The 26,654-nt window shown below is 42.2% G+C and overlaps 7 protein-coding genes across 7 annotated transcripts; 4 read left to right on the plus strand and 3 right to left on the minus strand.

Annotated features, from left to right (window-relative positions):
- Positions 1–561: 561 nt before the first annotated feature.
- On the minus strand, positions 562–1,869 carry AOL_s00169g266 (uncharacterized protein; the record flags this gene model as incomplete). Its single annotated transcript, XM_011127623.1, has 2 exons — positions 562–1,500; positions 1,564–1,869. 2 exons carry the CDS (start codon positions 1,867–1,869, stop codon positions 562–564), a joined length of 1,245 nt encoding a protein of 414 aa, XP_011125925.1.
- A 529-nt stretch (positions 1,870–2,398) lies between these two features.
- AOL_s00169g267 (uncharacterized protein) lies at positions 2,399–3,681 on the minus strand (the record flags this gene model as incomplete). Its single annotated transcript, XM_011127624.1, has 4 exons — positions 2,399–2,729; positions 2,803–3,022; positions 3,081–3,134; positions 3,201–3,681. 4 exons carry the CDS (start codon positions 3,679–3,681, stop codon positions 2,399–2,401), a joined length of 1,086 nt encoding a protein of 361 aa, XP_011125926.1.
- Positions 3,682–5,496: 1,815 nt separating this feature from the next.
- AOL_s00169g268 (uncharacterized protein) lies at positions 5,497–6,331 on the plus strand (the record flags this gene model as incomplete). The annotated part of the gene is made up of 4 exons (XM_011127625.1): positions 5,497–5,651; positions 5,741–5,901; positions 5,966–6,054; positions 6,110–6,331. The coding sequence occupies 4 exons, from the start codon at positions 5,497–5,499 to the stop codon at positions 6,329–6,331; spliced, it is 627 nt and encodes a 208-aa protein (XP_011125927.1).
- A 1,760-nt stretch (positions 6,332–8,091) lies between these two features.
- On the plus strand, positions 8,092–9,406 carry AOL_s00169g269 (uncharacterized protein; the record flags this gene model as incomplete). Its single annotated transcript, XM_011127626.1, has 5 exons — positions 8,092–8,278; positions 8,342–8,448; positions 8,506–8,720; positions 8,809–8,871; positions 8,962–9,406. 5 exons carry the CDS (start codon positions 8,092–8,094, stop codon positions 9,404–9,406), a joined length of 1,017 nt encoding a protein of 338 aa, XP_011125928.1.
- A 3,035-nt stretch (positions 9,407–12,441) lies between these two features.
- AOL_s00169g270 (uncharacterized protein) lies at positions 12,442–17,164 on the minus strand (the record flags this gene model as incomplete). Its single annotated transcript, XM_011127627.1, has 4 exons — positions 12,442–15,095; positions 15,193–15,296; positions 15,369–15,532; positions 15,626–17,164. The coding sequence occupies 4 exons, from the start codon at positions 17,162–17,164 to the stop codon at positions 12,442–12,444; spliced, it is 4,461 nt and encodes a 1,486-aa protein (XP_011125929.1).
- A 1,375-nt stretch (positions 17,165–18,539) lies between these two features.
- Positions 18,540–20,312, plus strand: AOL_s00169g271 (uncharacterized protein; the record flags this gene model as incomplete). Its single annotated transcript, XM_011127628.1, has 1 exon — positions 18,540–20,312. The coding sequence occupies one exon, from the start codon at positions 18,540–18,542 to the stop codon at positions 20,310–20,312; it is 1,773 nt and encodes a 590-aa protein (XP_011125930.1).
- A 3,461-nt stretch (positions 20,313–23,773) lies between these two features.
- AOL_s00169g272 (uncharacterized protein) lies at positions 23,774–24,742 on the plus strand (the record flags this gene model as incomplete). Its single annotated transcript, XM_011127629.1, has 2 exons — positions 23,774–23,933; positions 23,988–24,742. 2 exons carry the CDS (start codon positions 23,774–23,776, stop codon positions 24,740–24,742), a joined length of 915 nt encoding a protein of 304 aa, XP_011125931.1.
- Positions 24,743–26,654: the final 1,912 nt, after the last annotated feature.

Genomic DNA, 26,654 nt, shown 5'->3' on the forward strand with positions numbered 1-26,654 from the left:
ATCCAGCTTCCACAAGTACAAACTCACCCGCGAGTGCAACCGCCGAGAATAAATCACAATCTACTGGACAAAATGCTTCAAACAACGGACTAACAACCACCTCAAAGATTGCTCTGGGCGTGGGTCTTGGGATTGGGATCCCACTGCTGGCCATATTTGCCGCTATCCTTATCATTTTGCTAAGGAGAGGTAGGGGTAAAGGCGACATAAATGCCGGTTTGGGCGGAATTGAGACGAGCGAAAGATATTGACAGATTTTTGTTGATCAGGATCAGGAGGTTGCCCGTAGTTTATAGAAACTTGTTGAGATACGAGTTATAATGTGGCGTGAACCCTAGGCGCTCTAACGTTGGACGAACCATATATATCGAATCTATATGTAGAATATTGGAGGACCTAATACCTTAAACTTCTAAAACCGGCGAAGTGAGAAAATGATTTGATGGCGTGTGTAATGCTAGCCCAGATTGCACGAGAATAGCAGGAAAAAAGGAAACAAATTAAGTGGATCTTTTTGTACAATAGCATTGACGTAGGGGTGTGCTAAGCGATAAACCTGTACTAGGGTCTATGCTCTTGCGGCACTGATATATCATTAGCAAATTCCACGGGTTTCTTGTCAAAACTTTTCATCGGAACCAATCCCCATCTACCAAACATTGCACTGTCCTCATCCCAACCATTACAATCTGTCGTTAACATCTTCTCACCAGTGAAAATGGCATTAGCACCGGCCATGAAGCAAAGTGCTTGCTTTTCCTCTGTCATGGTCTTTCGTCCAGCAGCGATTCGAATAATTGTTGTAGGCATAATGATTCTCGCAGTCGCAATCGTTCTCAATATGCTAGGAAATGGAATAGGCGGTGTATCTCCCAATGGTGTACCCTTGATAGGAACCAGGGCGTTGACAGGAAAGCTCTCGGGGTGAGAAGGGAGCGTAGAAACCGTATGAAGAAGACCAACTCGATCCTCAGAAGTTTCTCCCAAACCAAGAATACCACCAGAACAGACGTTGATACCTGCATCGCGAACATGAGCTAGTGTCTTGAGACGCTCATCATACGATCTCGTTGTGATAACGTTGGGATAAAATTCACGGCTGGTATCAACATTATGGTTGTATGCTGTCAAACCAGCATCTTTCAGCTGTTTCGCCTGGTCACCGTCAATCATACCCAAAGTGACGCAAACTTCCATACCCATTTCTTTCACACCTTTCACCATTTCGGTAATGTTCTTAAGACTGTTCTTCCGGCCTCGCATATCTCGCCATGCAGCACCCATACAAAATCGTGTGCTGCCGTTTTCCTTCGCGATTCTGGCAGCTCTAAAAACAGAGTCGACGGTTTCCACGCGCTTGGCCTCTAGGCCAGTACCATCCTGGTAACGTGTTGCTTGGGCGCAGTATGAACAATCTTCAGTGCAGCCACCGGTTTTGATGTTCATGAGAGTGCATAATTGGACTTCGCCGGGACTGTGGAATCGGCGATGAACCAGGCTCTGCCCACATTGTTAGTTGGAAATTCGAAAGTTGCTGTATGGTGTTGCATGTTGCTGACTCACCGCTTGGTGCGCCAGCTCCAACAATGGCTGATAATAAATAGCAGAAATCTCTTGTCTGGTCCAATTCTGCCTCGGAGCTGTTGCTGCTACAGCTTCTTGTAAAATTCTCTTTGCATTCTGTTGTCTGGTGAAATCTTGGACTAACTCAGAATGTTGTTCAGGGTCCGAAGCTGCAGGTGCGGCGAAGGCTGTGCCCTTGCGAACTTGCTTTATTGGATGAACAGCAGACTCGAATGCGTTGACTGTCGGGCGCAGCCTAGCTATCTGTAATAGGTTGAAGCTATTGGGGACGACAAATGACCGCATATTTTCTAGACAATTACAGACTATGTAGCGACTATTATCATCTTTCGAATTCCGGGTTCTGAGGAACAAGAGGGGCAGGAATGTTGGTTCAAGGTCGACTAGGTCGGGCCGATGTCCGGGCCGATCTCTCAGCCGATCTCTAGGCCGATTCGGCCCATATCAGACTGCTCTAAACTGTTCAGCTGACTAATATAAAATTAAAATTCCACAAAAAGGTTGGCTTTAATTCATATTCAGGGACAAAGTGGGATAGGGCGAGATCTCGAGTTAAGAAATATGTGATTAATCTCTGGGCATGCTACTGCGGGTATACTAGTATCCCTTTGGAGGAATCTACAATTGTCATGATAGGTTTGTATCGCTCCAAAATCAATTGAACAATATCATAGATCTTCGTATCGTACATAAAATATGAGTATTTCCGTCTCATAAAGAGGTTTAAGCCTTATTCTCTAGAACACGAATCCGCGCGATATTGATACCTTGCAATTGAGCCGACCTGTTTTGAGCGACTAGCTCACATAGTTCTCTAATAATAACCGTCATCTCCTTTTACCTCTTCTGGCTCTTCTGGTTCTTCATTATCATCACCGTTGTTTTTACCGCCATTATTGCCGCCGTTATTATTGCCGCCGTTATTATTGCCGCCATTATTGCCGCCGTTATTGTCATAGTCGATATCATCATTGTCACCGTTGTTACCGCCCTTACCACCTGGCTTGCCTGTGGGCTTGGCTGGAGGCTTTTGGACAGGCTTGACAGGCGCTGGAGGCTTTTGGACAGGCTTGACCGGCGCCGGAGGGGGTGGAGTATAAGGACCGCCCAGGTTGAATGGAACACATCCACCGAAAGGTCCCTCGCTATAAAAAGTCCATGTGGTTAGACAAGGGTGCCGTAATAATCTAATGAAAGAAAAGACCCCTTGAAACTTACGCGGTGTTATCATTCTCGCATCTAAGCAAGCACATATTCTTGTAGTTGCCGAATGATCCAGTACATTGGGTGCCAGCGGGAATCTCAACCCTCAATGGAGCCACTTGGCCATTATGCTTTAGCCATGGTTGTTTGAGAATTTTAAGAGGTCCACCGAATGCATTCGCATTAGCCGTTTTGTCGAGACGGCATTTCATAGCACCGCCACCATCGGCATTAACTATGGGGAGGTTAGTGAGAGGTCAAGTGATAACACAAGTAAAAATCTGAGAACATACCTAGGGAAACGTCGATTTCGATCCATCCACCGGCTGTTGCTTGCGCAATTTTACCTTTCCAACGAAATTTAATGTTAGAACTCTGGCTCAGATTAAATGTGCTTCGTTGGAGCTACTTACCGGCTGCAGCCTGTTCATTAACGAGCGAGAGCGGTGCAAAGGCTCCATAAGGGATAGGGGACATCCAGAAGTTGTACAACCTGTAGTTCTCCATCTCTTGACCGTGTTCATAGTATTTTTTGGTGAGATAGTCTTGGTCATCTCTCCACTGGTTCTTACGATAGTAAGTATCCTGGATTTTGAGCGTGGTACCACAGCCCTGTTCCATAACATAGCGGGGGAAGCCCTTATATTTGACGGAGCAGCATTTTCCCGGGATGGTAGGGTTCGAGAAAACGACTGTATCAAACTGATCGGGGAACCGACTCAATTTGTTACCACCTCTTTTGATAGCTCCCGTGAACCATTCATCACGGCCCATGTTGGTGCCGAGTTTGCTAGGGTCATGGTTTCCACGGACACAATCGAATCGGACATGAGCCTCCGCTGACTGCAGGAGAGCAGCACCGGTCAAGACCACAGATATCTTAGAGAAAATCATGGTAAAGCTCTGGCTAGTGGAAAGACTATGAAAAGAGTGACAAGAGTGAGTCTAAAGATCCTATCAATGAGAGTGATGCCGTCGGGGCTATGAAGTTGGCTATGAACTATGCGACCGAAGCGAGTGCTTTGATGAGAGAAGAGAAAGTGGGACAGACATGATACAGCTGGCTTTTATAGATCTAAGACTCAAGGTTGTACAGTGCTAGCTGTATCACAAATTTTGGAATCCTGTGCTTGAATCTGTGGGTTAATGCTTCCTTTTTCGTTGATACGCATTTTTGGACCTAAGATGGGAGGGTATTTTAATCCATCCTAACCTCTCTATCCGACATCAAGCCTCATTTTCTCAAATATATTTGATAGATATGTGAAATAGAAGACAATCTATGTTCTTGGGACCTGATAACCGACTGCTACGTCGCGTCGTCTTGAAAGTCCCTATATGCATATGTATATCAAAGCAGCTGCAATACTTAAATAAAGTTTATTTCTATATTACCACATCACAATTGATTGCCTAGCCAATTATATAATATGGGAAACTGTTTGTCTTAATTCTAATTTTTAACTGGCTCGAATGGACGGGTCGCAGCTAGGTAATTTTACGTTAGCGAAGTCCCGGCACCCGCCACTTGTACCGATGACAATTCTGCCGATCGGACGCCAAAATGCGGTGGCGCGCACTAGGAACGGAAAGTTTTTTCTATGTGGTTAGTGTTGCACGTTGTGGGGACGTTTCATTCTTCAACATACCCTTTTTGTTTTCGTTTTGTTTTGGAGCTCATGCACATTAACGTCACGGTATGATATATGATAACCGATATTGCCCGGCACCCATTACATTCCCAGGGACCGCAGCACTAGGATCCGAGAGAGTTAGGTGGACGTTCGATACGATTGTTTACTCAAACCGACAGGTCCTTTCGAATTTGAAGGTTTCCGGTGGACGGCCTAGGCTAGCGCTTGATATCAGTTCATAGTTGTCGTCTGGCCTAATTAGGCCTATTAGTCGTAGGAAAAGGCTGCGGTTAACGGTTAACGGTTCACGGTGCCAGTCTCGCATGCACTTACTTAAACGTAGTATCAAAGTTTAACCTTTGGGATTACATTTACCTAAGTACAGTCGATTCTGATCGAGATTGACTCGAACATTAATACCGTCAAATATAGGACGTCTTGGTCCTGTCTTAAAACGCTTCGACATTGTATAGGGCTGGCATATAACTATTCTATCATAATATCATATAATATAAGTTTACATATATATAAGTTAACAACGCTATAATTAAGTGGGTACAAGTCGTGATATTGTCAAACTAGTACTAGTATGCTTGTTCTATAAAATAAACTGTCGACTTTCTGATAAACAACCCTAATCAACCACGCCATCGGCTAGTAACTTCCGCGAATGCAGGCTGCACCCTCCTCCCCACCTTACCCCACCAATACAAATGCGTAGATCCCAACAATCATCAAATAACTCCTCCACTCGGATCGAGATTGCTCGGATGATAGGTATATTTGGGCCATGTAATATAATGTAACTAAAAAAGCTATATATGGTGTGCAATTGCCAGATCGAAATGTTAAGAGCATGTCATCGGATCGCATGATTAGCTGTGCATTTCCGGAAGCCTTCGAGCAAAAGCTATGCGTGATAGCGGGGTGCACGTGGTTGGTGTGATATCAATAGTGAGCAGTGTCGGTCGCTTAATGTCCCCAAGATAAGTTAAGTGTGGGTATCAATTTAGTAAATAAGAAGATTCAAAGTGTTGCCGTGGATGGTGCGGTCGTTACCTTAGAGGTTTACCCAATGGCCTGGGATGTCGTGGGTGATCTCGATATCAACGTCTACAGTTATAGGCCTCGAGCGAGTCACGACCGCGGACTCGCTAAGAGGTTGGACTTTAAGCCTGTATTTCCCCGCGATATCTACTTCAATGATCGCCAAATAGAGGAGATACCACTGTTCAAATTCCCTCCAGACACTGGAGTCCCGAAATCAGATATCAAAGTCGCAGGCAGTGTCGAGCTAACATGTGTTGAGTGCCAGACAGCATCTGTTCGAATGTTCACTTCCCTGCAAAGGACTTGAAATCGGTAACCGATATCCAAGCGAAGGTCGAAATCGAAGGTTCGAAAGAATGGAAAAAGGAACTGACCAGTATATTGCTCTCACCATTCGCCATACCGGGTATCCTCAACTTTGGCCCTGAGCGTACCTTTTCCGCCGTCAAAACGCTCAAGGCATCGGGAGGGAGCTTTCACAGCCGGCGCCAAAGTCGAGTCAACACTTAACACCGAGTTTAATTTCGGTTTCGCCAACGTTCTCGCATTCGACCCTTCCACTATTAAAGGTCCCGAAGTCAACGTAGGAGCCTATCTGAAAGATGCCAAGGTGAAGCCGCATTTGTCACTGCTGTTAGGTCTCAGCCAAAATTCTTGGTTCCAGCCTCAACAGCGGCATCGAGCTTCTCGTTCCGAAGTTTCAATATGAAATAGAAGCTGGATATTCGAAAGAGCAGTTTTGTGACGGCTTTGAGGGTATGACGAAGGACAACAAAGCGGCACTCAACAACAACCTTGCCAACCAGGCTCCGAATAAAACCGTTGAAATCGATAACATAAAGGAATTGGGTGTTCGGTAAAGCCGAGTCTCGGTTTCTAGGTGAACCTCACTGGTATCGAAGCGAGTGGCTGGCTTGGAGATCTGATACCACAGAAAGCGGATTGTGAACCAGAGTTTCTGGATCAAATGTGGCCTGTGGGAGCGGCATGCACACCAATAAAAGGTTGGGATAAATCATGGAAATTGAAGGACGGCATTCCCAGCGCTAGACAGCTAGAAGTTAACAGAGTTTTGGATGAGAATCAAAAAATCGAGAAACAAAAAGCCGAATTCCCCCGAAACAGCTTCAAGATTGGGTGATGGAAGAATCAAAGAAACGGCCGGCCGAAATTTGGGGATGTTGTGCCAGAGCTTATCTTTGAATACAGAATGGTGAACGTCGAAGAGACCGTCGATGAGCTAGTTGAGGAACTTAAGAGGTTGAAGTTACAGCGCAAGTCGAGGCTGATGGCCAGCTTAGGAATGTTACACAAACGTTAAAGCGGACGTCGAGAAAGTAAGGAAAACAGTACAAGAGAAGCAAAAAATCTGGACCCTGACAAACCCTACCAAAGGTTGACTCGTTGAACTGAAGACCAACGCTGGAGCGCTGCCATTCTCGTCAATTTCTGGAAACATGCAAGAGTTTGCTGGATTGGCTGGTTGCAAGCTGCAAACCAAGGATGAGAGAACAGGCAAGATGCTAACCTTCTTAGCATGTATGACGGACGATCCATATCTCAAGAGTAAAACATTTTACGGTTACGATGAAACTAATAGAAGGATCGAAAAGATGCTAAAGCAAGAGGGATTTCCAGGCATTTGTCAGTCCCAACGCATATACGATGCGAGAGACTGAATAGAGTAGGGAAGGTAGATTTAAAGCTGGCGGCCTGGCTGGTATTTAGATTTGGTGCGTTCAAGTGATCAACTGAAGTAAGGACTTACGTATCAAACTTCTGTCTGCACATACACTGAGGAAATTATTAAGCCCGTTATCATACTGTAATAAAAATGTTAGGAGATGTCCAATAGCAAGACCTTCAATTGCATCTACTTAGGCTGTAACATTTCCTTCTAAAAACCTTGATCATGGTTGTGTGCTTTGACAGGTGGTTAGTACACCTGCTTGGTAAAATCAGTGCGGATTCAATAAATAAGTGTTGTTGTTCTTTTCTTTCTTTCTTTTTCTGACGTACGGTCCCGTTGTTTAAAACCAAAAGGTTCTGTCTCATATAGAGAAGATCAAAGCTTGCTCCTGGCGACATGCGTATACCATATATAAGCCATGGTTCCCTATATTAGTCGGGGTATTTAAGCATTAGTTGCTGGCCTTGTCGAAGGTTTCGCCTAAATTACAAAGCCACAAACTGCAGGCATCTGTACCCGATGATCCGGACAAAATAATCTTTAGAGACTTTTAAACCTTCGGACAACCTTCTGCCGAAATCTAATCAAACCGGCGTCATCTTTTTTTAAAAATAAAAAAACCCGGGGTTTTGTTCAACTTTGGTCTAGGAGAACGTAGGTTGTGTAGCGACCGGAATTTAACCATGACAGGACATGCCCCCAGGGTTTAATGCCGCTCCTCGGCCACATAGGGTCCGTAGAAATGAAAACTAGGTTCAAACATTACCAAAGATCTCGAGTCTACAAAAAATAATTATAGCTGCTTGCTATCACAAACTATCAAGTATAAGAAGCATATGCTGCATTTGGGACTACCAAAACTGGTTTCACTTCGACAGCATACTGCGTGCACCGCACTGAGTCCTTTTCGAATATAGAAAATACGACAAGATGCGCATTGCGAGCTTCTTTTCAATCGCTGCTGCGTTTACAACCACTTTCGCGCAGCTCAGTAGTAATCTGACGTTGATCACTGAGGATTTCGGCGAAAATCCGACAAATGTTCCTTTCTATCTCTACGTTCCTAAAACAATCCAAAGGCACCCCGCAATTGTATTAGGCGTTCATTGGTGTACAGGTATGTGACATAATGGCGTAGAGATAGAAGAGTTATATCTGATCTGCTTTTTGAAATTCAAAGGAACTGGTCCTGTCTTTTTTGAGAACACTGAATATGCAAAATACGCCGACCAATTCGGATATATTGTAATTTATCCATCCGCACCTCGAGAATCGAAGTGCTGGGATGTGAGTCTACGAGGACGATTCGATATAAAATTGATGGCAGATATTAATTCCTGATAGGTCGCAAGCAATGCAACTTTAACGCATAACGGAGGAAGTGATTCCCTTGCCCTCGCCAATATGGTGAAATGGACGTTGAAGAAATACCATGGCGATCCGAATCGGGTTTTTGTTACGGGGTTGTCTTCAGGAGGCATGATGACACAAGTTTTGGTCGCAACCTATCCCGATCTCTTCAAAGCGGGAAGCTCCTATTGCGGTGTCCCTTATGGCAAGTGATGACTTTCCTTTAGTCGCTTTTGCTCATTATATCGAAATTCATGCGCGCATGTAGCTAATATTATGATGGACAGGCTGCTTCAGGGGACCCGGTGAATGGAATAACGTTTGCTCTGAGGGCCGTCTGATAAAAGCGCCGAAACAATGGTAAGTTGATGCCAAGATGAGGATGGGAGACCAAGCTACACACCGTGATTTGCGTCGATGATAGTAGCGCTAAGACTTTTAATTACATAGGGGAGATGATGTTCGTAATGCTTATCCTGGGTACAGAGGTCCACGGCCAAAGCTACAGATTTGGCATGGATCCGAAGATGTCGGTTTGGCGTATCAAAACTTTCATGAATCCAACAAAATGTGGTCAAATGTCTTCAAGATTGAGTTCAAGAAAAACAATACAAACACGCCGTTCGCCAATTATACACAGATGGTTTTCGGTGATGGAACCAAATATATAGCATACTCTGCGGCTGGCATCGGCCATGACATCAAAATTACTGCCCTGGATGTTCTTGCATGGTTTGGGATTTACAAACCTAGGCCAACGGCGACTGCGACAACTACTGAGCCGTCTGCTCCAACCCGTACCGCCTTACCCTGGGGCAAATGTGGTGGAATGACATACAAGGTTCGCTTTTCTGATTCTACAAAGTTTTTTTATGTGAACACTCAAACTGAATAAAAAGATAAAGGGACCTATCACATGCGGCAAAGCTTTCTGGTGCAAGCAATGGACTAACTATTTTTCCCAGGTAAGTTATTTACGCGGTCCAATAATTTTGAATTGGGTAGCTGACTACCTTTGGCCGTCGTATTTAGTGCATTCCAAAGTATTAGATGCGCGTGTTTCGGCTATGTCCGCTTGGGGGTGTAGTATTTCGAAAGTGTAATACTAGTGTAGTGTTATGAGGAGTTAAATGTACACGGACTTAAATTTTCAGATCTGAAGGTCGTTCAATAATATCATTATACGAACTGCCGTATGTTGCTGACGAAGTGATTTTTTCCCAACGGGGTCCTCTTTTTCTGCCGGCACGTGTCAAAAGAACGATTTTATCGGCTACGTCGAGTCGCAATTGATGAAGTCCTTTTATGCATACCGGCGTGGTGCCGGTTAAGTTGCTATCACATCCAGGCTATATGATGAGACTAGTGAAAAATCTTATAGTGCTGTGTGTCATGGTGTATTCTGTGTTATAATCCTATAAATCCTTTTACTTAGATATCGAGTAGTCACCACCTGATCCTGTATCCTGTTGTTCCCCTCTGACCTGATCTTCTGCAAGGTTTGCCAGGGATCACACAATCGATCCTAATCTAGTTAAATAATGGCCGGGTTTAATCTGACCGGCTTAGTAATTGGCCTAATTATCATATAGGACTATGATCATAATGGACAAGCTGGCCCGCGGTTTTATTTTGTTAGCTCATCTACGATCTAGCTAGCATACTAGCCGAAATAACCTATGGACCGGTCTTTGCGCGTGAATAGAATAAAATAATCAGGTTAGTATAGTAAAGAAGCTAGAAGCGGGTTTCAGGGAACTCATGTCTGTTTAAAAACGACCCAACAACCGAGTAGTATCGCAACATAACTTGACATATCAGCCGCAGTCATTGATCTATAATGTTAATATAACAACCAAATAAGTTTGGCATTTTGCGAAGAACAAGCCCAAAATACAGGTTAAAATGCTTCTCAAAAAAAGCACCCATTAACCAAATGATTTTGAACCCAAAGATAACTGACAAGTTTGGCTGAACCTAGCAAAATTAAAAGACGACCATGCACACTGAAATCTAGTTTAGGTATGTCCCTGTATACCGTAAGTTGAGATTGTCTTTGCTGGTTTATTCAGATATATTGGCATTTTGATTCTGATGAATAAAAATGGCTGACTTATTCTTATTAGATGTCGCATCGGCGAAATGGCTCTGGGCCACAACTTCAGTAGCTACCTTGATATCTTACAGTAACCGTCTGGCTCATAAGCTCACCAATCCTGCGACCACCGCATAAGGGCATATATTGAGAGTTGAAACCTCTAAAATATCAAACGTAGACCTAAAGCCGGTAAATACAAAGCAATTTGAAAAATGAGGATGTGAAATTTATTCTGTGAGCTAACGTCCCTTATTTATTGATGTGGCCCAACGGATAGTTTGATCGCTGCATTTACCCAAAGCCAGAAATCCAATCACCCTCCAAAGGGTCAACTGGCTGACATGAGAACACTCAGATATTTGTTAACTGAGGAGTTCTGAATACGGCGATATTGGTCTCAAAAACATTTGTGATAAGAACCAGAAAGGTACAGAAGCGGCACCCACAAGCGAAAGACGGGATGATCTGGCGCTTTAGTGTTGCGAGCTGTTATGCCAATTAAAACGAGAATGCTATGCTTCGTATTCAAGGATCTGTACAAGGCTGGGAAGGGCTTATGAATAACCTTAATCACATAAGCTATTTTACATCGCTCGGTGGTTTTATAGTGTTATTATTGATTTTACATTATATTTTGACTCATATGGTTATATTTCATTCCGTCTTTATTTTCGTATCTTTTATTTCTTCTTTCTTCTAAATTATAGACTCCATTCCATTCCCTTGCACTTTATTCCATTCCATTGCACTCCATTCTTTTATACTTTAGAATGCATGTTGGGCTTTTTTCATTTGACCCGGTAGCCGGGTGGTGTTGTTTCCTCGTACAAAACCATACTATTAGCTTATCGAGCAAAATTTTAACAACAGATATTATTGATTAGTAATTTTCGACTCGTTTTTTTCGATAATATAGCATATAAAGGTCTGATTTTGGTATGATTAGTATGACGCCGTGTTGATAAATTATTACTGCGGTATCCCCAAATACAAAGCCGGTGCTGCATTTCATCAGTACCACCATTTGAGTGCTCGGTGGGGGCTGGTTTATGAGACCAGGTTGTCAGTCTTGCAGCTCAAAGGCCGCGAAAATTAAGACCTATTAAACGAAGGATACGGAGCATTGTAGGTTGGCTGGGCCTGGATATGAGACAAAAATACGGAACTGTCAATCACTTAAATTTAGAGATTAAAAGAATTGCTACAGCCTACTCGCTGTTGAATTGGCCCATATTCTCGTCTATGGGGTTGTTTCTTGCAGGTCTGGGTACGAGACAAGGGTTGTTTAATGGTTTGTGGGTTACTAGTTGGAGAGCGCTCCTGGTTTCTAGCCTATCTTGTATAGAATACCTGGTAGTTTATTAAAGTTAATAATATGCTATTTGCTATCCTCTAGTAGCTGTTTGATGTCTACTGTACCCTAGAGCAAATTTTTACGTAGTGTTAGTGCCGTCTTCTGTTGAATGTGTCGCTGTTACCCATGGCCATTTCGCCCTCTGTACTGATCAGCTGATGCTGTGATCTACACCATCGTAACGATGTCATTTGATTTTATAAACAATCGATCATTACAATAGGCCTTCTATGAAATCCACCTCCGTGCTAGTTAATTGAGAAGCCATAGATGTATATATATATACAACGCAGTATCAATTTGCCCAAAAGCTAACGTAGTGACGCGGTCTTTGACTTTAGCGGGTGGATTTCACTAGCTAAACACTCTAGTATCCCGTCTAGTGAATTGCATTCGTAATCCTTACTGCAGTAAATTTGAAAGAGAGAGAAAGAAAGAAAGAAAGAAAGAGCGGGTTAGAGCCATAGTTTCCTACCAACTAGATACTTATCTTGGCCTTGGGGTCCACCCGCAAAGGCCCGGTATCCTCAACCCCACTTAGCTCAAAGAACCGTGGTCCATAGTCCCTTTCCCCTTCTTTACCCCTAAACTCCAGTACCTTCATCCTCGCTTCGAAGTCAAGAGCATCGACCCCCTCTATAGTCTCCGGGAAATTGGAACTCATAAACATGATTGCTGACCCTACAAAAAGTACCGCCTTCATCACTATATCATCCGTGGGGTCTCTCGTGTCGTACACTAAATTGGTAAAGATGTTCAGGCTGCCGTGATCATGTCTCATCTGGAAATTAAGAATTGTCTTGAGGTGATCATGCTGAGCGAGAAATGTCTCAGCATCGGTCAGGACTTCCATCGCTATGCTTCTCATCGTCTCTGCACCCTCAGATGGCCCGTGACCGTACTCGCGGATCAGATTTTCTGCTATTTCCTCATAGCCGGCAAATGTCGCGAGATCTGTAGGAAGTAAACCATTGTGGTCACAGTGGCCTAGGAGGCCTGAGTCGTCGTCGGCAAGATGCAAAACGAGATCGAGGAAGGCCTCAAGACACTGACTCGGCGTATCGTAGCTGTCACCGCTCGGTATCTCTATGTGTATACAAGAACAAGCGTAATGCAGAATGTTCCTCCCGCAATTGTCAATGTTGCGACAAAGGTCCCTGATCTTGTCCCGTGTGACGCCTAGACCGAGGTCCTCGAGCCGAAGAAGTTCCCAGATCAGTCGAAGCCCAGCCGTTGGTCCATTCTTGCCCACTAGGTTTTGTAAGATACTGGTGCCAAAGACGTCCCGGCAGGTTATGTCAGCTCCTGCCGCCACAAAATGCTCAACCCTTTCGAATTCGTCATTTATTACCGCCAGCGCTAAAGGTGTCATTCCAACATGGTTTTTCTCATTAACCAAAACGCGGATTGCAGGATATTCTAGGCAGAATTTAAGTACTGCTAATGGGTCTTCTGCATTGGCCTCGTCTTCCTCCCAGGTGATGGCTGGCTTGGCCGCAATATGAAGTACTGAGTTCCCTTGAAAGTTCTTCAAACACGGGTTGACTCTGGTATCAGATAATAGCATTCTAGCAGCGTGAAGATCCCCACGTTGAATGTAGACGTGAAAGGGTGACATGCCCTCCCAGTCTTGCGTATCTGGATTCCTTGAATGCTTCAACAGGATACTGATACAAGCAAGGCGCAGAGCTCTGCCAGTTTCTGCCTCGTCCCTTCCAGTGGTCCGTATGTCTCCCTCGCTGGAAGGAAGCACAAGCGTATTAATAATGCACATCACCCCGAAGCGAGTCAATAGATGTAAAGGTGTGTATCCCAAAGATGGGCCTTTAACACGCACATCCGGATCGACTTGGAATCGAGGGTCTGATATCAGAAGCCTGGCGATTACAAAAGGATTTCGTCGTAGTGCTGCCAGATGTAATAGATGGAAGGATCCAGATGCAAATGCATTGATCTCTGTTGGATCAATTTCTGTCAACAGAGCCTGAAAAGTTCTCACGTTATCCACCATGACGGAAATGTGTAAAAGAGGAAAGCTTTCCGCCCAGGTTAGACACGGGGATTTCCTTGATCTCGTCACCGCGAGGGCGTGGTGGGGACTGTTTAGATTCACGGGGGTGCTGATAGCCTTTGCCATTGCATCCGGGTCCTTTGGTGTCCAGCTGCCCAACGAGATCTCGAACTGCAAAGTCTTAAGTAAGGAGTCACCAACGACGTCTATGTCGTACAATATCATCAATGCAAGGACCTTTGGTTGTAAAATAACCGACCAGTTGCGTAGACTCCTCAGAAATAATCCGCGGATCGTGTGATGGCTTTGAATCGAGTGTGATTCAAAAGCCAGCTGCATAATTTCGGATTTGTTGATATATTCTTCAATGCCGCTGCCTACCATAATACTGAGAAGCCGGCAGCGTGGTATTAGCTGTTCCCTACTGCATTCTTCCGCAGCGTAAAGGGTGAGGTACGCAATATCATCCTCAGAAAGCTCGCTTCGTTCCTTTTGAAGAGTTCGTTGAATATCTCTCGCCATCATCTCATCATTGGACGACAAAGCTTGTTGGATTCTCTTCTTTATCTCGCTAACCTTTTTAGAAAAATCCTGCGTTAGGCTTGCTACTATACCAGGAGTATCAACCCTGCAGGGCTTATATCTTCCAAGCCCTCGTCCAAGATACTGCATTAGAGTTCTGTCAACCAACTTCTTATAAGTAGCGACGGGCCGTGGCGTATCCTTGCAAGCATGCTGAAAAGCGTCTGATATTTCATCGGGGTCTATCGGAAGAACGTTTGCGGTGATTTGCTGTAGGTCGGTCTTCATTTTTATAAATTCTGTCTTCGGTGTATCGGAGTCATGGTCTTCATGAGGATACTGCTGTGATAACCAGAGAATGTAGAGAGCGCTGAATGAGTCCCAGTTTATTTGAGTGTTGTGCTCCATGAGATATTGGTGATAATATTTAGCCTTTGGATGGTTGGGAGATTTTGAGGCTGCTGTGAAACATACGGAATAGGCTCGGAACCTATCGACTAAACTATCGTAGGATTCTATCTCCGATTCTATTAGTGGCATAAGCCGAATCCAAGCATCAAGGAATGACCCAAGTGACTCTAGGGGCGCCGGGGCGCTTTCTAATGCCACCTGTTATGCAAGTAGTTAGTTAACTTAGCCCTCATAAGCTAGTTATGTGGTATAATGTTGGATTAGCTCAACATTGGAATGGAAAACCTGCCTGGTATTGGAAAGGTTGGTCATCTGTATAGTGTTTTCGGGGAATGCTGATGCCTTTCGAATCCGGGTTCAACCATTTCGGTTTCCCAGTTTCCTCGACACTACAAGTTTCAATTAATGAGTAGAGCCCATAGGAAGCACTGGTACGCACATGGCAGGAAGGTAAAGCGTACTGTAGAATATCTTTCAGCTGCTGCATAGAAGGTCGTTTTTCCGGGTCAGGCTCCAAGCACGCATTTAGTGCATAAATACCGGCAGATATGAACCCGATATTGGCTTTTGGCTCGTCCTTATCGGCCAGGGAGTCTTTGCCGATTCCACATAATTCCCATTCTAACTAGAATTGAGAACGGTCGAACCATTTGGTTAATTTATGCGATGAATTAGACGTACATAAAAACATGTTAACACGGATTCGAGATTCACTTACAAATCCCGCCTTCAAGGCCAGATCCACAATAACCACTCCCTGAACATTACTGATCCAAAAGTCGGACCCGATAACCACGTCACCTATTCTTTGGTTCCTTTCCTTCATTCGTCCCGGCCAAACAACCTGGATCATTGCAGCGTGTAGAATCGATACGGTTTCACTGTTAAGGTAATCGAAGTAGTCTTTAGTTTCGGGTCTTTGCCAGCTCTCTAGAAGCATTAGTGTTTGAATTTGCACCCTAAGTGTATTTGCATCTTCATTTTCGCCAGGATCGAGATCGCGGTACTTTTCGCTCCTTCTAAGCCAATAGGAGTTTCTTAGTTGTCGAGGGAGGTCGACGTGTACTGGAGTCTCTTCAAGGGTCTCTTCATCTATGTAGTGCATTGAGTGCTTCCGTCCTAGCAGCGTATAATAGGCTACCAATCCAAATGAATAGACGTCTCTCTGTTGAGACCCTGCCCATTCTTTATCAAACGATTCCAGCTTGACCTCCGGAGCAGCCCAGAGCTCCGTCCCTCCGGCAACTTTTCTCATAGAACGGAAACGAACATCTGAAAGCCCAAAATCGGAAACTTTGGCGACGGGTCTTTCAAGCGTCGAGAACATGAGGATATTCTCGGGCTTGATATCGCCGTGAGTTATGTGGCGCTCGTGTAGGGTTAGAATACCGTTGATAATGTCCGAGAGGATCAAGGCTTTGGCCCCGACGTTTTCCGGTGCTACGAACCCCCCCTCAATCCAATGAGCGAGAGTCGGTGTAGTCGTGTCTGCCAGCTCCATGAAAAGTGCTATTTGAACATTGCTTGCTTCTGAGTCAAAAAGGGCATTGTCGCCTTGTGGGGTCGGCTCAATCTCGCGGATACCGATTCCTAGTAACTCAGCTATGTTTGGCTGAGGCTGCATTCCTGCATGTGCCATCATCGTCATCTCTTCAATGACCGAGTTCATCTGCTGTTGGGCATGCGAGGAATACTTCTTCGGCACTGATGTCTTGGTATTATTCTCTTCCCCTCTGAGCGGGGCTTTCCCCTTCCTCCTTCTGAGGGCTCCTGGGTCCGATAAGAAATATTTGACAGCAACAAGGCGCCCCTTGAGCTTACCGGAATAAACCTGAGCTGAGGCGCCAGACCCAATGGGATTCTCTGACAAGTCGTCGATATCGGTGAAATCCAGGACGGGAACTCCAAGCCTTTGAGCGGTGAATATCACTCCCAACGTGCTTGCACCGTCGTTATTCATTTCAAATAGAGACACTTTTTTTTGTCTTTTGATTTTGTTTTCGTTGTTATCTTTTGTATCAGATGCGGCTTCCACTCGCGCAAGCTGAAACCCCGATTCTATCACGAGGTCGCTCATCATGTCTCCGACAGTCCATAGGTCGCTTTGTATGGCAGATTCTCCTCCATTGGAAAGATTGGAGAAATTCAACGATTCAAAATCAATGCTATTTTGTTCGGCCAGATGGGAGAACTCGTTGCTTTGAGGCCCGCGTTCCGAAGATGATGTGGATCCGAAGTCATAACTAATGTCAGTCATGTTGTGAAATTATATTAGCAAAGAGATGTGGCTGTAGCCGTCCTTGTATTATATCCGTAAATATGGATATAATAGTATCTTCGTGACCATAAATTCAAAATCAGAAGAGAACTCTTGAAAGAAGAACTCTTGTAATGATAGGTAATGCCCAGAGAAAGTGGGATAGTTCGCTGAATTGGAGGGATATTAGATCACAGGAAACTGATAAATAATTGGTGTATTCCGCCTCTGCGTCTACATTACAAGCCATCTAGCATTCGATCAATCGACGGCATGATAGATACTTATATAATCTTTCCGAAATTTCGAAACTTGGAACCGGTCGAGCTAGCGCAAAAACGCTGCGGAGATTCGAAAGAAGCTGAATACAGCTGCGGTTTCCTGCCATTAACCTTGAAAAACAGCTCAATCCTCACAAATACGATTATTTGTGCCCCGTGCCATAATCGATTATGCAATGTTTGTTGCGGGGATATGCAGGACGGCCTTGTTCTGCAGGATTGACCACATCCAATAGTGTTCACAAATCCTTCTCATAACAGCCGGCGGGGTCTACAGTATATTATAGATATAGTACTTGAATAACCTCGCTATGTAGTTAGAAAATATCAATTGGAAAATATGTTCATGGTTTCCAGGGTTTGTTCAAATCAATACACTTCATCTTGCCCGCTCTGTATAAATATTAATCTTCAACTCCTTTTTTTGTTGGAGATTTCGAAATTTCTACAATCTTTTTGCATCTTATCGACCATGGGAACTTTAACCCACACCGCCAGTATACCTATTTATAACTTGCATATGCTGCAGGAAGTGGTGAAGAAATCACGATCTCATAGCCGCCAAGTATATTAGTTGGCCTCTGTGTCACGAATGTGCAGCGTTGCAGGGGATAGTACTGGAACCCTGCCTTCTCCAGACAGAGCATCAAATCTCACAAAAATAAAGTTAAAGAAAATCAATTTGAAGGATTACTTTTCACGAGCTTCAGATCTTATTTGTCTAAGGCGCCGGGGCTTTTTCGTTCGTTTATTTGTAGATGCAGATATCTAGATAATCTGATCTTGGCGCCTTGTAATATTTGGTCGTCTCCCCGCCTCGTTAGCCCCGCATGCATGCCCCTCAACAGCGCATTCTCTCTTCAACGGTACAGAATCATGTGAACAAACACCTTTTATTTCACTTTAAGCGTCGACCACCACCACCTTGCTGCTCTACAATGATAGTATTTACGTGGTTGTGTTGTTACTGTTTCATATACTGTTAGTTGTTTAATATACTCACTTATTATCGTGGTGTTGTTGCGACCGACATTTGTCCGCAGGGTTCTGTCGTCAAACAGTATCAATCTAAAAACCCCGCTTATACCCACCAAATGGCAGAAGTAGTCGGCGGAATCTCAGCTAGCCTCCACCTCCTAACCGTCATATACAAATATGTCGAAGAATGTAAGGACTACGACCAACAAGCCGCCGAGCTCGCCTTCAAACTCCGATGGGACGCCATAGTCATCAAAAAGGCCTACAACCTGCTGGAATCTGTGTACAAAGATAAGCCGGAATCTCTTTCACCCCAGGATAAAGAGTTTATAGAACAGGTCGTTTCGCTCTTAGAACCCGTTATCACAGAAGCGCAGGAGATTGGGCAAAAGATCCAAAGTGATAACTGGAAGCGGAAATGGCGGCGGTTTACTTGGGCTTATGAGAAAAAGAAATTTCTGGGGATACAGGCTCGGTTGGAGAGATGGCATTCCTCGCTGGATATGCAATTGATTAGGCTTCCGGAGAGGGTGACTACTCTAGTGGATCTACGAAATGTGGATATCGAGGCCGAGGCCGAAGCTGCATTGCAAGACGCTAAACCGACAACAGTGTCTGGCCTCGAGACTAAACCGGCGAATGGTACCAGTAAAGATCCCATTGCCAACCACAGCCCTTTGGAGCCGGCACCTTTAGTCATCCCCACCCAAGTCTACAACTATCTAGGCGCGGAAAGGAGCCTTCGCCGTCTAAATAAGCTCTCCGAATCACACAGGATGGAAGTATTTCAAACTTTACTAGACCCAAAATTCAAATTCGAGATCCCAAACACCTATCTCATATCTTCGAAGGACTCCGCCGCCCGAAAACCTCTGTTGTTGGAAACCTGGAACGGGAAACCCGTACTTATAGAGATCAAACGGTTCGACGTTCCGAGCTACCCGCCGCTCACAACTGAAGATATTGAAAGGAGAATATATCACTCGATTGGCCGTTTAGCAGCGGAGCTAAACAGTGTCGGTCCAGAGACGCCAGGGATCCTACACTGCGAAAAGTACTTTTATAACCTACAACATGAATTCCCACACTGCGGTCTGATATACAGCCTTCCATTCAAAATATCTCAACTAGGCCCGAAGACACTCCGCAGCCTTATACAGTTAGCAAAGAGACCAAAATATCCTGTACCAGCCTGCCATCCCCTTGACCAAAGATTTTCATTCGCCCATAAGCTAGTCAACGCACTCTCTTTCCTCCACTCCGTGGGTTGGGTCCACAAAAACATAACTTCAAATAACGTTATCGTCTTGGAGCGTTCGAATACGCTAGATTCCGAGAGGTTCCCTTACAGCCTTGATCAGCCGTATATAGTATCTATGGAAGAAGCGAGAGAAGATACAGACGCAACAACGATGCACTTCTTTCAGTTGGCGCCGATATGGAATGTCAATCTGTATCGACATCCAGAGAGACAACTTGGAAGCAAGAACCCTAAGGCTTATACATTTTACCACGATCTTTACGGTATTGGAGTAGTATTGTTGGAACTAGGCCTTTGGAGGATACTTGAGGAGAGCGAATCGTTGATCAGCAAATATAATTTGAGGAATATACACGGGGAATCCGTCACAAACGCTCTCTTAAAAATTACTGATCGGGAGCTTCCGGTTGCGGTGGGAACCAGATATCGGCGGATTATCCGGGCATGCCTTGAATATGATGATTCTCGGGCGGAATACAAAAACGAAATTGACCTTTTCGATACTGAGACTGAGCAGGTTGACAAATCTGGCACGTTCGAGGTCCAAAGGCAATCCAAAGAAAGATATCTGGACTATGTTGCAGATATCTTGACGTCTTTGAAAGATCTGGCGGCGACTACATCTTGAAATTTCGCGAGCAAGACACATATATGCCCGACCGCAATGCCCGACTGCAGGTCGGGGTGCTGGTAGACCTTGTCACGGCTGTCCGGGGCGGAAGGGGTGTCAAAAATGGGTTGTCTTTTCTAAAAGGTTCTGATTAAAATTAAAATAAAATAATAGTGAATATATAAATCGGTTTTGCCTAAACTGATCCGAGAAGCAGGGGCCGCAGTCCGGTGTATGCTGCGAAGCAGCCTCAAGTTATAACACTCAACAGCATTCGCGCTTTAGCTATCGCCCAGATGTGGAGCCTACCGGGTAATCCCCGGTCAGTCACACCACCGGCCCTGTGACCGTTTTTGTATGCGACCCGGGCCCGGTCCCAGCACTCATACTGTAACCGTTTGTATAACAAAGTCACAGAATTCCCAAAAAGAATTTCCCGAAAAAATTTCCCATGAGGCTCAAAACTCAGTCTAGCCGACCACCTAAGACAGGTGGGCCACATAGGCCACGCAGCAGAAGTCGCATATTATATTATCCGTGGGTTGCATAATGCATAATAGATTCTGCGGGAGTCGCATAATAATTTCTCAGAGTCACATAATGGTAATCTTAGTTTTGGTCTTTTGGCTTCGACTTATATTCTCGCCTGCAATTCTTAATCTTCGATCGTATCCGGAGGTACTCAGTAATTTATGGCGGGTATGCACCATCGCCATGTATCGTTACCTCGCCGTCGCTTACACAACGTTTTTATCTGAACGCCTACGAAACCCACACTCACAACGCAAGAACCGCTCGAACCAAGTTAATACCTACCTATGTTCATTCTTGAATAGAGTGAATATATTAAGCTTGAATTTTTATAAAAAAATTTTATAGGATATTTGTGGTTTCTTCAGTCTCAGATTTTTGGTGGGTTGTACAAGTGTGGTGTGGCTCGCCATCCTGAGACTTTTTGGATGGAACTTGCCGTTATGATACACTATTTTACGAATCCAGCTGAATTTGAGTTTTCGCCCTCCAGCCCAACCGTTCCTGCCCTTAAGGATGCATGATAAGTGCATATTGATTCTCCGTAGAACAAAATTTATCCATTTGCAATTCTACCCAAGCATCTACACTAGACCCACTGTAATCCTTCGATCTATTCCAATTCTTAGGCAATGCTTGGACAAGCCACAACAATCATAAAATAGGGAATCTGTTAGCCTACGGCGCGGCGGGATGGGGCCGGTACCTCCTGATCACGTTAATCTGTCGCGAAGGACGACTACTTTAGCTATCGCAAGCACTTTCTCCGCAGTAGCAAGTATGTATAACGCCTGGAATTTTTTGACAATTCATCAAGCAATAATGGTGTAACTAACGTCCGATCACGACCGCGATTTTTTTTTTTTTTTCAATATATAGCCCTTGTCTTGTCACTCAGGCTCTACGTTAGAATAAAGATCGTGAAGCAGCCGAGTTGGGATGATTGGGTCATCATTCTCGCATGGGTGAGCAACTGTAACGCATTAATGAGAGTTACTGCCTTATCTTCCTTCTATTATTCCTCAATGAGAAGCCAACTCTAATTCTTATTCGATTATTCATCTAGGTCGGAATGATGTCCTATCTTTTCTTAGAGGGATATCAAACAAAATATGGCTCAGGAGTCAGGCGAGAATACATCAGCTCTGAATTGTCGGAGCACGCGCTCAAGGTAAGAAAATCAAATAGAATCGCCTTTACATTAAATTAGCTGAAAAGGTAAACTGGAAAGGGACTGAATTACATCCTTATGTTATAATGATAGATTGTCGTGGGTATCGAAGCGGTATATTGGTTGACTGTTAATTCAGTTAAAGTATCGATTCTACTTCTTTATCTACGATTTATTTCTTATTATCAAAAGACACGGAAATTGATTATTGGCACTATATTGCTACTTATATTATTCTGGATTATCTGTGAAATCGGCACTTTTAATCAATGTCGACCACTCCGAGCTGCTTGGGACGCAACTTTGCCAAAAAATTGCATCAACATGACAGTTTTTTTATACAGTCAGTGCAAGCTAAGTTCTGAAAGCCGAGATTTTCGCCGAGATATATGCTAAATCAGGGTCGATACACAGCAACGACCAGTTTCCATATTATGGCTGATTTATGGATTCTCCTTTTGCCTATTCCAACCTTATGGAAAATCAAAAGATCAGGAATTGAGAAAGTAGTTGTTCTGAGTATCTTCCTAGTTGGTGGAGTCACTACTCTTGTTAGCTGTGCTCGCCTGTACACAATACAAATATTCACGAAATCTACGGATCCTATGTACGACATTACAACCATCGATTCCTGGACATTTGCTGAGGAGGGATTGGGCGTCATTTGTGCCTGTGTTCCTAGTATGTATTATCTTTCTCACCAGGAAATGCATCATATCGTTGACAACAATTATTGATTATTTTGGAGCACTTCGCCCACTCTTCCCAAAAGTCCAATCCCGGTATCCAAACAACGACGAGGAAATAAATAGCTTGAACGAACGAACAGTAAATCCAATAAAATCAGGGGAAAGGCCGGCGACAAGCGTCCAAGAGACGCAACTTGCAGAGCTACAGAGTGGTTCGTCGGCTGCAAGTCAGCGTGTTGAATTTGTCAACCCGACATGATGGCAAAGCGTTAATTTTGGATCTCAAATTGACGTTTGGGTTCTGTTTCTTCTAAACAATGAGGGCCAGTTTATTTGTGGGGTTTACCGGGAGAGAGTTTTATAATGCAAAACCCAGGCTAAGGGGTGAGGGAGAGGACGAATGACTGATGGAGGGTCGAAATTCTGAGGGTCTTGACAGGGTAGTGCCAACCGCTACCATCCCTGGCCCAGTCACGAGCAAAATATCTTGTTTCCTGATGCCATTACATAGTGTCGTATTATTTATTTTGGTTGTTGTTAAAAGACTTTGGACCTATAGCCGTCTTAATGAATGGTTGAAAAACTCGTCCCCGCCGTCTAATATAATGTATCTGCTCTCGCGATTGGCCAGAAGGTGGGATTCTTAAAAACAATATTTAATTAAATTTTTTATTTTATATATATATTTAAAAGATTTATCACAGCTGGATCCGGTATTTCCATATCTCCGAAGCGAAGTGAACAGCCCAGTCAAGGGCTTCGCAGAAAGCTTAACGGCTATCTCCGCATTCCACCAATACTCCGCCACCCCGCCACTTGTTGCAAAGATCAGATCATATCGATTAAACTGCGGGGTAAATCTAGTGTAAACGTCACAGACACCTGCCCGAAAATCCCTAAAGTGTTTTGTGAAAAGCTAAATCCGAGCTCCGCGGAGGCTGTGGAGGCTACGTTGTAGCTGGAAGCTATTTAAGACGCAGCACCGTCAATTGCATCTGAGAAGCCAGAGTCGATATCACCAGCATAGCATCCTACGGATATCACAGAGACTTCAATTTTATCAAACCAATTGACCAACCGAATCGACAATGTCTTCACCAATCAAAGTTTCCTTTCCCTCGTTCATGCTCACCATCAGCGGCGAGCTTTACGGTCCTGCAGAAGGATCTCCCAACCGAAAAGGTGCTGCCGTGGTGGTGAGCCACCCCATGACGGGAGTCAAGGAGCAAACTGCTGCGGACTACGCTCGTGCTCTATCCAAAGCCGGATTCTACGTTTTGACTTTCGATGCTGGCTACTAAGGCGAAAGCACCGGCGAACCCCGCGGTCTCGAAGACCCTCATCAGCGTGTCGAGGATAACAAAGCTGCCGTCACCTACTTAACTACCTTAAAGGGTAAAGTTGACCCCGAACGCATCGGCGTGCTAGGTATTTGTGCATCGGGAGGATATGCCTCGTATGCCGCACAATCCGACATCCGCATCAAGGCCCTCGGAACTGTCAGCGGAGCCTGTGTCGGTCGAATGACCCGCAACGGCGGCCTCTACGAACAAAACATAGAGTCTCACGAAGCCATCGCAGCCGCTCTCAAAGCCGCAGGGAACTGGCGCACCGCCCACGCCGATGATACTAAGGCTCAGGCACCTCGTATGTTCGAAACGGAAGCATCCAAGGTGCCCGAGGACGCGTCTTCATTTTTCAAATCAGCTGCCTCGTACTACGGCACAAAGCGCGGCCACAATGCTCGATCGGACCAGCGTGTTCCTCCGTCAAGCTACGATTTGATGATTGGATACGACTCTTTCAACTATCAGCATCTTATTTCGCCACGGCCGTTGCTGATGATTGCTGGTGCGGAGGCAGAAACTTTACACTATAGCAAGAAGGCTGTGGAAGGAGCAAAGGAGCCAAAGGAGCTATTTGTTATTAAGGGGAGGAACCATTTTGATCTGTATGATGATTTAACGGAGTCGGCCCCGAAATTGGTGGAATTTTATAGAAAGGCATTGTTACACCTGTCCCAGGATTCCTTGGCAAGGTTTCCTCAAACAGTTTAACACTTTGCTATATTTCTCAACTTTATATAATCAGATTTTTCAAAGAGTAATATAGTATTCAGGGTGAAAATATAAAATTATATAAATAAAAAATGTAATATAATAATTAATTATAAAATTAAATACTATTTAAATAAATTATAAATTAAGTTAATAAATTAATTAATAGAATTCCAAGATAAACTAAAAACTATTATTATTTAAAGATTTTTAAATATATGATGAAGTTTTCTTATATACAATTATAGACATAATATCTATCAATAATTATCAATAATTATCAGTTTAATAACTATTGATAATGTTTGATAATTATAATTTTAATATTAAATATTACATAATAAATTAGTACTAAAAATTTCTATTTATTAATTAAAATAAAAAATATATTATTCTACAACACATTTGTATATAAAGCAAAAAACAGGCATATAAACTTTTAATTTAAAAAATCCAAATAATTATAACTAAAAATATTCTATAAAATAAAAAAAAATAAAAACAAAAAACATATTTATTACATTAAAACATATTTCCTAATTAAATTAATTAATATAACTAAATTATAATATTATCTTCTTTTTTAAAAAAAACTTTATTATACAAATTTTTTATATAAGATTTCCTCATAAACAAAAAAATAACTCATAAGAAATATTAATTTTGTAAGGAAAATTTTACATAAAATAAAATTATATACAAAAAAAATATTATACAAAAAAATCAAATAAAAATTTTTTTAATATAAAAATTTCTATAAAAGAATAATATTATATAATTTTATTGGTTTTTATAAGAATAAAATTATTAGTGATTGATATGGTGCGGTTTAAACCGGAAACTAAACTGTTATAATCTGCTAAATGTGAATTGGTTCGATGTGGTTTTTGTTAAATAATTTATGAACTAATTCAATTTGGTTTAAGTTTTTGGTTTATTGATAAGATAATATAAAAAAAATTATATGTGGAGTAACATTATATATATTTTTATTAAATCATAATTTTATTATTTTATTATTTATATTTTTTTAAATTTTAAAATAAAAATAGTATTAAAATATTAAAATAATTTTTTTTTAATTAAATATTGATTTTAAAATAAAATTTTCTTATTATTTGTTTTTAAAAAATAATATTTTTGGGTTTAATAGTAATATGATTATGATGAATTATAAAAATATTATAAATTAAATAAATTAATTAGTTATTATATTTTATATTTTATAAATATAATATAATTTATTTTAAAAATATTTCATTACAAATACTTTTATAATTTTTTATAAAATATTTAATATATTTTTTTTAATTTTAAGATTATTTTTTTTTATAACATAATTAATTTCTTATAAAAATTTTTAATAAAAATATACAAAAATTATTTTTAAAAATAAATGTTTTATATTCTTTTAATAAAACTTTATTTTTTTTAAAATAATAATTAAAAGTATATTAATAATTTATATATAAAGTAATATTTTAATAAAAATATTTTAAACTTATTTCCTAATTTTTAATAATAAACTTTAATATTTTTTTTACTAACAACTATTGTAATACCACCTTTTTTTTTAAATTTATAAACTAAAATAAATTTAATATAAATTATAATATTTATAATATAAAAATAACTATTATCTTAAAGAAATTTAATATATAATAACTAATAAAATTAAAAAATATAAAATAAATTAAAAAAATAAAACATTGAAATCATAACTAACATATTATATAAATTTTAATATCTAAACTACAAAAGCATTAGTAATATACTAAATAATTTTATAAATATTAACAAATATTATTAAAATATTTTCAAATATACTACATAATTCCAATAAAATTTTTAAAATTATGAAAATTTTTACATATATAAAATTATTATATATACAAAAACTTTAAATCATAAA

The sequence above is a fragment of the Orbilia oligospora genome, assembly GCF_000225545.1.
Source record: "Orbilia oligospora ATCC 24927 unplaced genomic scaffold scaffold00169, whole genome shotgun sequence".
In the NCBI taxonomy this organism is placed as follows: Eukaryota; Fungi; Ascomycota; class Orbiliomycetes; order Orbiliales; family Orbiliaceae; genus Orbilia; species Orbilia oligospora.